Genomic DNA, 12,199 nt, shown 5'->3' on the forward strand with positions numbered 1-12,199 from the left:
TTACAATCATGTAAACATTTAACCTACTAACCCACGTCTTTGGAATGCAGGAGAAAACCCACACTGTCGCAGGGAGCATGTAAAACTTTACAGACAGCAGCAGAATTAAAGCTAAGTCCCTGTGCTGTAGTAGTGTTATGCTGTCCCACAGTAGTGTCGTGATTATAGGCATTCCAGCATGGAGACTAACAACTTTTGATAAAAACAGGGAAGCATTTCTGATGGTTTAGAAGGTGCTGGTCTTGTTTATAGCCTTCAAAAGATGTGAAAATCACTGGAGTCACTAATGTGAGCCCATCTGCCCTCAACTGTGGTAGCCCAAACTAAGTTATAAGATGCTGTGATTGCGAGGGATCTCAGTTAAGACTAAAAATGCTGCCACTGGATCTGTAATGCTCACCTGCAAAGACGAGACTTGGTTTCTTTATGAAAGAATGCATCACAGCAGCACAATGAAAATCCTAGGTCTGTGCAGGCAAGCTCCACTGCAAGTCAAATTAACCAGCTTGGTGACCTGCCAAACTGCAGCTGAAATATTTTAAATAGAATTAAAGGAACCACACACCAAAAATCAATCCTGTTCTATTTATTGGCAATATCCTCATGATTACAGAAATTTGTCCCATGTACTAGACTGTGAACCTTAAGGAAAAAAGTATTTGTAAGCTGTGAAGCAAGACCAGTAACTTTGGCAAGTTGTCACTAGTAGCAGACATTGCCGTCAGCAAGTCTGCTCAGAAATAATTCTAGTCATCTCATCCTTGGGTAGCTTTACGTAAATCAAATAGACCTCTAACTTAATACTGATTTTCTGCATACAGTACACAAACACGTTTAAATCAACTCAAACAGAAAACCAAAATGCCAAGTTTAAGCAGATCAATGGTGGTTACACAATATTGAACCAAAGTTACTTTCATTTAGTATTAACTGCCAATAATAAAAGAAAATTCTGGCTAGGACTTAGAGGAGCCATGTAGCATTCCACTTGCCTTATGGAGATCAAAGAGCAATTAATATTTTTTTGAAGTGGGCTCACTTTGCAAGCTAACAGGCATCAATGCAAGACAAGTTAGGGAGCAGGTAAGGAAAGGGAATAAACATAGGTTAGGTCATTTCCAAAACCATGTTCAAAAATGGGCTTGAGAATAGAGAGAACATTGGTCATTCCAGTTCTCACCTTCAGACAGAACAGACTTAAAAATCATTTTACAGTACAATTGTAAAACATGGGTCTTCAGACAATAAACTTAAGTTCAGTATACATTAGTTTTCCTTCCAATGTTACCAGTTATTATACATTAGGTCTGCTAATTAGGTGCAGCTCTTCCTTGTGCACAGAGGCAACATCCAAGGTGCATGAAGGAATCTTGGCTTGTGGTCAAAGGGGAAGGACAGAATGAGGACTGGTCAAGGCCTGGACTGTGGATCATCCCTCCCACTCAGCAGCTGCAGCTCTCTGCTGAAGTCTTTGCCCGGTCGTTCTTGTCTAGTTTGATTGGTTCTGGGAATTCGTTGTAGAGCTCCACTTCTGTTTCCTGGGGAGGGAACAGAGAGAGAGAGACACACACACACAGTTAAAAATCAGTCCACAAGTACTAGATCGCAAGTCACTTATAAGTGCTGCAAATCTGTCACTGACAAGTTAACAGGCATGTAGGGGAAACCCTCTGACAATACTGGAATAAAGTTCAAATTCAAAACAAAGTAATTTTATTAAAATTACATACATCTCCATTTACTACCTTGACATTCGTTTACTTGCAGACATTTACAGGAAAATTTGGAAAGTATACATCAGTACCAATGACAAACCAATATATATATATATTGTGGAAAAAAGTTGTAGAGTCCTTGAAAGCAAGTTCAGATCACAGAATCAGTTCAGTGTAGTGGTGAGGGAAGCTATCCATGCCAGTTCAGGGGCCTGACGGTTGTAGGGCAATAACTATTTCTGAACCTGGTAGTGTTTGTAGAATTAGAGGAAGCTGACAAAAGCACTATATCAACAGGACAATTCCAAAAGGCTGACAGGAAAGTAGGTACAGTCATAGCACAGTAAGCAATGGAGGTCCCAAGAGCTGACTAGCAGTAAAGGCCAGTGTGGGACAGAAAGGCTAGATTGACTTTAGGAGTACATTAAAATGTTGGCACATCATTGTGGACTGAAGTGTGCTAACCTGGGTTTTTGTTCAGTTACATTACAATTCTTTGAACACTGTTCAACAGGTCAAACATCAAGATTGTGGTTAAAGATACCTTGAACAATGTTAAGCTAGTGATCAGAAAGAAATTTTAAAAATACTAGAAACTCAAGATAGCAACTATGGAAAATATTACATTTTAGGTCAAAGATCCTTAACACAGAAAATTCTAAAGAAACAGCAAATACAGGAAGGACATAGGACAGGAAAACAGGAAATGAGGGTTTGCAGACACTAATCTGGAACAAAGCACTCGAGGAACTCAGTGGGTCAGGTAGTATTGACAGAGGAGACAGGCAATTAGAGTTTCAGATCAAGACTGTAGTGCCCACATGAAGGTCTCAAACCAAAATGTTAACCGTTTCCCTCCAATATCGTGGCTGATCTACAGTAGGTTCCCTCCAGAACTGTGTAGAAGCAGACAGTGGGTTAAGTATTGCTGTAGGGGACAAGATGTTGACACTAGAACTGCTGGATCAACAGATACAAGGAGCTGGACTTAACTGTAAGCCTCGAGTTTGGAAAGGTTGGTCACGTGCTCTAGTACAGAATGTTACAATGTTAAAAGCAACTTTAAATTATGGGCTAATGGCGACTTAAAGAGAAGCTCAAGAGTTGTGTTGACAAGTTCTCAAACAGGCCAGTTATCAGGAAGGGACCATTTATCCACCAAGATACACCTACAAAGAGCACTGTCACAAAACAATATCCATCTAGGAACCCCACCATCCTTCTCACTGCCACTACTGGGGAGGTGGTAGACGAGCCTCAGTTCCCACACCACCATGTTTAGGAGCAATTACCCTTTAATTATCTGGTTCCAGCATGGATAAATTTACACTCACTGAACACAGCCTATGGACTCACTTTCACAACATGCCCTCAGTGTTATTTGTTTATTCGCACAATTTGACTTTTTGCATGTTGTTAGTCTATTTAGCCTCCTATTCATTTTACTCCATTTCTTTATACTATGAATATCCAGAGGAAAACCAATCTGATAGTATTTGGTGACAGGTGTACTTTGATAACAAACTTACATTGAACTTATTCTGTCTGTCTTTTACCATTAGTACAAGAAAGTTGTTTGAATATGTTCACGTCAGGGATTAGTTTTAAATCATGAAATACCATAGGTGCCAAGCCATGGAACAAATATTATCACAAAGGGCATTCAACACATGAGTAGCTTATAACAAGCCACTCCCCACAGCACCTAAAGTAATTTGAAAGATAGAAAGCAAATGGCTTCAGAGAAACTCAAGTTATAAACATGAAGTGAAATGTCCACAGGAGTTTGCAAGTTGACCGATGTCAACAGTGTATGAGCATCAAACAGAAGCTCTGCAAAAGGACAAAGCTGGCAAACTGGTTAAAGGGATAGAATCAAACAGCGAGGGCTCTACAACTCATGTTGTCAGTATTAATCATTCTTTCTATTTGCTGGTTTCTTTTGTACATTGATTGTTTGTAGCTTTTCACTGATTCCATCAGTGCTCAAATGCCTGCAAGAAAATAAGTCAAATACACGTACACATACCACTTATTTGGGTTAACTCTTAAGAATGAAAGCAAATTGAGAAAATAACCAGGATTCCCACATTTATTTGGGATACTATGCCACTTATTTGGGCAAGGAGACTTGCTGAACAGTTTTTAATTAGCATCAGAGAAGTGCACTCGTTTGACCTCTAGATGCTACACCATACTTGGAGCAAACAGTTTTTAAATAGCTTGTGCACAAAAAGCAGTGATTTTTTGTTACCGATGGTTGGCGAGAAATAAGCAACAAGACAATTCAGAACTACTTTGCTCACTGCAGTTTCAAGCATTCGGGCTTGACGATGCCAGGAACCACTGGGAATGAAAATTAAATGATTTCACTACTTCAAGTTAGAAACTATGAAGTGTTAGGGTACTGAAAATCATTTTGAACATTACAATTGAAATGAAGATTTAGAGGATACAACTGATAACAGCACAAGTGTGTTTGCTAGTTTTTGTTCATTTACAGTCAAAAGAACACAGAAGCATACCCTGGATTCCTGTTGATAACCATTAGGAACTAATAGTTTTGTAGTAGTGTAACAGCTTTGGTGTCCCATTTGATCCATTTCATTTAAATGCATAATATTACTCAGTTAAATGGCAGCTTGTCCTTTTTAATACCTTTAACTATATCCATGAAACTTTGGTTAATTGGGGCAGCAGTTTAATCAGCCAAAATGTACTGGTCCCCATGTGTCCCAACTAACTAGAATTATAGACTATTTAGTCTTTAGAATGATAGAATATATAGAATTATAGAATACTAGAACAGTATTGCTTATTGAAACTTATAGCATTTTGTATTACACTGCAGCTGCAGAACAGTTTCATGACTTGGAGTACATTAGTAATAATAAACATGATTATACTATGGATAAATAACAATAAGATTAAAAGATCTGCTATCATTTGCAAATGACAGGCTCTTCATACAAACTTATTCAGTAGGCAACTTGCCCGACATGGACACATCCTATTTCTTGCATTTGGATCATCTCTAAACTTCTCCATGTACAAGACTAAATTAGAGAAGCAGAATTAGGCCATTTGGCCCATCAAGTCTGCTCCACCATTTCATCATGGCTGATCCATTTCCTTCTCCCCGTATCCCTTTGTGCCCTGAACAATCAACCTCTGCCTTAAATATACATAAAGACTTGGCCTCCACAACAACCTGCTGCAAAGAAATCTACAGATTCACCACACTCTGGCTAAAGAAATTCCTCATCTCCATTCTAAAAGGACACCACTCTATTCAGAGGCTATGTCCTCTGGTCTCAGACTCTCACACTATCCTCTCCATATCCACTTCATCAAGGGATAATCTCTACATCCACCCTATAAATGCCTATTGAATGGGGAAAAGCATCAATTAGGTTATCACTCATTCTTCTGAATTCAGACCCAGAGCTATCAAATGCTCTTCATATGACAAACTGTTCAATCCTGGAATCATTTTTTGTGAACCTCCTTTGAACTCTCTCTAGTTTCAGCACATCCTTTCTAAGGGGCCCAAAACTGCTCACAATACTCCAAATGAGGCCTCACCAGTGCTTTATGAAGTCTCAACATTGCCCTTTGCTTTTATATTCTAGTCATCTTGAAAAAAAAAAGAATGCTAACATTGCATTTGCCTTCCTCACTATGACTCAACCTGCACAAGGCCTCCCATATCCCTTTGTACCCCAGCTTTTTGATTTTCTCTCCATTCAGAAGATAGTGTAAGTGACGTATTTACCTTCAGATCTTTCAGTTTCCCCAAGAACATTTCATGATTCCTCTGAAACAAGGAACTCCCACCATACTGCTAGTGTCTTCCACAGTGACTGATGCAAAATACTTGTTCAGTTAGTCCATTTTGTTGTCCCCATTACTACCTCTCCAGCATAATTTTCCAGCAGTCCGATACCCACTCTTGCTTCACCTTTACACTTTGTATCTGAAGGAACTTTTAGCTGTTCTCTAATATGATGGCTAGTTTATTTCATATTCCTTCTTTACATTCTTTAGTTGTCTTTGGTTTTTAAAAGCTTCCCAATCCTCTAACTTCCACTATTTTTGCCCTATTATATGCTCCTTTGTATCTGTCCACATGTCTTTGAAACAATTGTACTTGCCTCCACAATTCTGTCTGTATACCTACCATCCTCCTAAAGTCTTGCTCAAGTTAACATTTAAATCTTTTCCCTTCATTAAATCCATGCTTTACAGCTTAGGCTCTTGTACTAGAAAAAGACTGACCATTTACCATCTATGCCCCTCAATCTTATGAGCTAAGGTCATCTCAGTCCATTCCAGGGAGAAGAATCCAAGTCCCTCAGTCCCAGCAATAGCCTTTGAATCTTTTCTGCATTTATCAGAATCAGGCTCATTATCACTAATATTGTTTTTCAGCTGCAGTACAGCACAATACTAAACTAAATTACAATGAAATACAGGAGAAAACTAAATAGTGAGTAGTCATAAACTTGATAATTCCCTTTGGAGCTGTATGCAGAGTTGCCATCTTGACAAACATTTTAATGGCATGGACATTGGTACCATGATGATAGCTCTTGACTAACAAGGAAAAAATGGTGACAAGACCAACAACGAAAGCAGCAGAGCTTGTGGCACTCCAAGGATACAACTGTTCAACTCAAAGACAGAAACTGGACCCAAAAGGAGCACCTCAAAGAAGAAGTGTGTACAATGGTGAAACAATGCAAATTCTGAGATATTTGGGATAACAATCATTTCTTGTTCCAAGCCGCAAGACTATTTAACCATTAGACAAGCAGGTGACATGAAAAACTATTAATAAAAAGGCAGAGGAAGAGTAGTGCAATTCATGCAACTACACTTTAGAGAACAGTGAAGTTAAATCACAGCAGAGAACTTTAAAGTCTAATGGATTTGTGAAATTAAGCTGCAAACATGTCAAAGGATTGCACCCAGAACTTGAGAATACAGATGACCAAAATAACTTCTGGAGTTCAGTGGGTTAAGTCATTGGCTACATTTTAAGCAGAGGTTCATAGGTTATTGATTAGTAAGGAAGGTAGTAGCTTCTTCCCCCAGGCCATGAGCCAACTGAACTCCCTGCCATTACTAAGTTACATTTATGAAATGTCAGTAACATTATACCGTTTACTTTTCAACCCGTCATAAATTCATCTTACGCCAAGTGCCAATCTTCTGGAATATATTTTATTATGTTAATTATGGTAAAATTACTATGTGTTGTGAGAGTTATATATACTGTGTTGTGCACCTTGGTCCAAAGGAACTTTATTCCATTTGGTGGGATGCATGTATTCATGACAAAAATGACAGAGCAGACTCCCTAAGAATTGAGAGAATTAGAAGAATTGGGTCATTTGGCCCATTGAGTCTGCTCCACCATTTAATCATGGCTAATCATTTTTTTTTACCCTCCTCAGCCCCACTTCCTGGCCTTCTCCCCATGACCTTTGATGCTGTGTCCAAAGAAGAACCTATCAAGCTCTACCTTAAATACACACAAGGACTTGGCTTCCACAGCTGCTGCTTGTGGTAATAAATTTCACAAACTCATCACCCTCTGGCTAAAGAAATTTCTCTGCTTCTTGTTTTAAATGGATGCCCCTCATTCCTGATGCTCTGTCCCCTTGTCCTAGACTACCCCACCAAGAGAAACAACCTTTCCACATCTACTGTGTAGGTCTTTCAACATTAGAAAGGTTTCAATGAGATCCACCCCATTCATCCTTCTAAATTCGAGTACAATCCCAGAGCTATCAAACGTTCCTCGTATAACCCTTTCATTCCCTGAATCATCTTGTGTACCACCTCTGAACCCTCTCCAATGCCAGCACATCTTTTCTTCAATGAGGAGCCGAAAACGTTAATGATACTCGAGAGGCCTCACCAGTGCCTTACGAAGCCTCAGCATCACATCCCTGCTCTTGTATTCTAGACCTCTTGAAATGAATCCCAACGTTATATTTTCCTTCCTCAGCACCGACTACCTGCAAGATAACCTTTACAGTATTCTGCACAAGGACTCCCAACTCCCTTTGCATCTCAGATTTTTTGATTTTCTCCCCGTTAGAAAACAGTCTGCACATTTATTTCTACTACTAAAGTGCATGACTCAAATGGCCTAATTCTGCTCCTAAGTCTTGTGGTCTTACTCACACTTTAAAGTCAAAACTGAGCATTCATTCCGTATTCACCAAAGCCTTAGCAGGCAAGACAGATTAAAAGCACCAGCAATTCAGGCTGTTCCAACACTGAACAGCAGGTGGAGCCATGCCATCCTCTTACCTGTTTAAGTGCATTCCGTGCAATTGTCTGAAAAGCCTGTTCCACATTTATTGCCTCCTTTGCGCTGGTTTCAAAGTAGGGTATGTTATTTTTACTCTGACACCATGCCTGTGCTCTTTTTGTGGTGACCTGAGGGAAGAGAATTGACAGTTCACTACCACATTTGTGCAAGTTTTGATAACATCACTGCAGCCACACCTGGCAGGTTGTAGACACACCCCTATCTGGCTTCCATCAACCCCATGGTTGTTCTGCCTTCAAATCACTACAGAGCCATCAGTGCCGAATCAGTTTCTGACCAAGGTAACAGAATTACTGCCTTTCCATCTGGTTATCAGTATTCCACCATCTTGTTGAAAATGCAAGAAAAAATTTCCAAAGCAAACTCCAAAAACCTTGCACCCAAGCACATGACCCAGGGGACTTTTAACAACTTCAGAGAACCAGTCTCATTAAATTGGTTCAGAAATGGATGGTCTGAAGGATTGTTGGATCCTTCATTCCCTACCCCACTAGACAATGTACAAAAGCCTGAAAGCACATACCACCAGGCTCAAATTGAGCTTAAGATTAGCTTTATTGTCACATTTACATTGAAACAGTGAAATAGGTAGTTTGTGCCAACAACCACAGAGAGAGGATTTGCTGGGTGCGGACTGTAGTGTCTGCCACGCTTTCAGTGCCAACGTAGCACATCCACAACTTAGTAATCCTAAACCAAACCCACATCTTTGGAATGTTGGAGAAACTAGAGAATCAGGAGAACACCCTGTTGTCATAGGGAGAACATACAAATTCCTTACAGACAGAGGCAAGACCTGAACCCTGATTGCTAGCACTGTAAAGTGTCACACTATGTGCTACATGACAGCAGAGGCCTTTTGTGCTTCTATTCTGCAGTTAGAAGACTATTGAACAGTTCTTTAGTATGCTAAAGCGGAATCTTGATGTCTATTATATAGCCTTGTACCCCATTGTCTACCTGCATTGCCCTTCTATAAATGTATCACTTTCTGCACTGTTCATGTTTCTCTTGCACTACCTCAATGCACTATTGTAATGAATTTCTGTAGAAATAGTATCACACATAAAATTCTGGAGGAACTCAGCAGGCCAGGCAGCATCTGGAAAAAGCACAGTCGACGTTTCGGCTGCTGAGTTTCTCCAGCATTTTGTGTTGCTCGGATTTCCAGCATCTGCAGATTTTCTCCTGTTTGTAGAAATAGTATGCAAGTTTTCTCCCCAATATATATGCAACAATAAACCAATTTACCACAATGCCAGCTTGAGCTTTCACCATGTTGCTCAACCAGCCAAGCATCTCCATTTTGTTTGCTTCACCATCTGCACTTTTACTTTCATTCCAGTTCTAAATTAGACAAGGCTGTGTCTAGATGGCACTAAGCTGCAGTTTCTATTGAGATTGTGTCTCAGACTAGTACCTTTTTTTTAAAAGAAGGGGATGATTTTGAGGACAGAGAGGGAGTTAGAGGTCACATCTCACTCCACAAAGGCCAGTAACATGAGCACGTGATGCAGGCCATCCAGCATACTTGCTTCATTTATCACATGCACATGCCAACAAAAATATCCTGAAGACCAACGATGTGAGATTAGAGGATTACTGCTCCACTGAAGTCTGAAGGCCTGTGATGCAGATAGATGATGAAGGACACCCGTGGATGTTGGCTATCCTGGGTTTGGGGGGGGGGGGTGGGGAGGACTGATGTCCATGCAAGGAGGAAAGAAGTGGCATGATGGCTGGTGAGTCAGCATGCTGACAGAGCTTGGAGTTTAGGGTCACATCATCAGCTCGTCTGGAAGTTGATACTGAAGATCAAAGCCAAAAAGGTTGATTGGAAGTCCAGAAGTCAAAACTAGAGACTGAAGACCTGGCATGCAGTTGGAGGACCTTCCATGTGAGACTTGCTGCTTGTGCTCTGCAGAGCATTGTAGACACATGGTGCTGGTGTCTGAATGTGTGCCAACATCTACAGGCTGTCCCCCAACACGTATTAGCTAACACAAATTATATGTTTCATTGTATGTCAACATGTGCATGTGATAAATCTGAATCTGTGGGCAACTAGGATACTTGAGGATTGGGAAGGGAGGTAACCAACTGTTAAGAGTAAACTTAGCTGCCTTGTATTTGTGGGTTTAGGGATATGCCTGAGATAATATGTGAAATCAGCTCCATCGGACTGGATGGATGAGATCTATAGTGAGATCCAACAGCAAGGAGGGTGATTCTGAACACTCCAAGGAGAACAAAGGGCATGACAAGGCACAAGATATCATGGTCATCCACTACAACCAAGGAACCCAATTTGAGATGCCTGTTTGTACCACTGGATCCAGACAGAGGTCACAAGTGGAACTGCCCCAGTGAAATAGTTTCTCCATGTTTAAAAAAACTCGTGTGCAGGTTTTCTGTCATTGGGCACCATGGATAACCACAACCACCACCACCATTTATAGGTTGTAGTTGTGACTGCTCCTGTACAGGGGAGGGAGCAAGGACAGCTCAAGGTAGCCAATACTTCACACACTTACCTGTCTGTTTTCCAGGTCTATCTTGTTACCAAGGACCACAAAGGGAAAGTTTTCTGGATCTCGTGGACTAGCTTGAATGAGAAATTCATCTCTCCAACTATCAAGGGTCTTGAACGTATTGGGCGCCGTTACATCAAAGACCAGCACGCAGCAGTCAGCCCCTCTGTAGAAGGCCACACCCAATGACTGAAAACGCTCTTGCCCTGCTGTGTCCCATATCTAAGGGAAAGAACCACATTCAAAAAATCCAATTATAATCTTTGGACCCTTGCAAAGCACTAAGCTAAAAATTCTGTATACATTAGAATGCAAGTCTATTCTATTAGGTTAACAACCCAATTAAGGAATTACAATCAATCTGCTAAGAGTCAAAACTTCAATAGCTCAAACGTAAACAAAGCAGATATTCTGACTGATTCTGCATTCCAGATACTCAATGTGGAGAGAGTCAAGTTTGCTCAGTCAAAACACTAAGAACCTATCAACATTTATAATTAGAAGGGGAAATTGCCCTCAGTGTGAATACTCCAACTTTCTATATTTGAAGGACGTAACCGGAAAGTGGAATGTTTCCTCTTACTGCAGACAGCTGCAGCTCTGAAAGAAAACAGGAAGAACAGACCTCTGGACAGAATGGGGTTTCAGGAACTTTGCCACACAAGCAGTCAACACTCACTGAATTGAATCGAGTTACACCAACCCGAGCTCAAGACCAAGTTTTGCTCCGTTGCCCCAACCCAAAGAAAGTCAAATTGTACCAGAAGTTTTACATTACCTGCATTGTCACCAATCTATCGTCCACCATCACCTCCTTCGTTAGAAAGTCTGCCCCTATTGTTGCCTTGTATTGGTTACTGAACTTTTTGTTTACATACTGGTTCATCAGTGAGGTCTTTCCTACCCTGAAAAGAAACAGATTCGATTGTTAAGCTATGTTGCAATTTCAGAAAGTCCACAACTGGTAAGGTTTTGCATTCCAGATGGCCTTTTGCACAAGCTATACATTATCTCCATGAAGTCACCTCTGCTCCCTGTACACCCAAGGCTTTCATGTCATGGACCCTTGCCATTAACTGAGGGGGTCTGTGGAGCCTAGGCTGCAAACCCCTGCACTGTGAACACAACAGGACTGAAGGAAAGGATGAAGGAGAATCCAGAGCAAGAGCCCAACTGAATCATCAATATTTACAATGTTGTATTTACACCACCTCTCCCACCTCAGAGCAAGCAACAGGGTCATTTGCAAATGTCAAATTAAGATAGGATATAGCAGCAAAGTAAAAAGATAAGGCACAAGCTTGTTAAATGACAAGACCATTTGGTTTGTCAAGTCCATTCCAATTCCAAAGGTAGGCACCAGTCCCATTGGGGCTCATTCCTTTACATCCTTGCAACTCCCTCCTGCCCCTGATTTGTCAGGAGCATTGTATACAAAAGGCCCAAAGCATAGTTGAGGACCCCTACCACCCATCACACAATCTACGACCCACTACTGCCAGGAAGGAGGTACAGGAATACCAGGACTAGGATTGCCAGACAGGGTAATGGGTAATAGCTTCTTCCCCCAGTGAGAGAGACTAATGAATACCCTGCCACTGAGATTT

The 12,199-nt window shown here is 40.8% G+C and overlaps 1 protein-coding gene across 2 annotated transcripts in view; it reads right to left on the reverse strand.

The window, feature by feature from the left end:
• Positions 1–571: 571 nt before the first annotated feature.
• Positions 572–12,199, reverse strand: part of LOC140741699 (ras-related protein Rab-7a) — a 48,399-nt gene continuing 36,771 nt past the window's right edge. For both annotated transcript variants that reach the window (XM_073071988.1, XM_073071987.1), the window contains exons 3-6: positions 11,371–11,497; positions 10,596–10,814; positions 8,040–8,168; positions 572–1,538 (exon numbers count right to left, since the gene is read on the reverse strand). In XM_073071988.1, the coding sequence (XP_072928089.1) occupies positions 1,443–1,538; positions 8,040–8,168; positions 10,596–10,814; positions 11,371–11,497 (571 nt within the window). In that variant the 3' untranslated portion in view covers positions 572–1,442. The remainder of the gene's footprint in view (positions 1,539–8,039; positions 8,169–10,595; positions 10,815–11,370; positions 11,498–12,199) is intronic.

Source organism: Hemitrygon akajei, chromosome 19, assembly GCF_048418815.1.
Source record: "Hemitrygon akajei chromosome 19, sHemAka1.3, whole genome shotgun sequence".
NCBI classification, from domain to species: Eukaryota; Metazoa; Chordata; class Chondrichthyes; order Myliobatiformes; family Dasyatidae; genus Hemitrygon; species Hemitrygon akajei.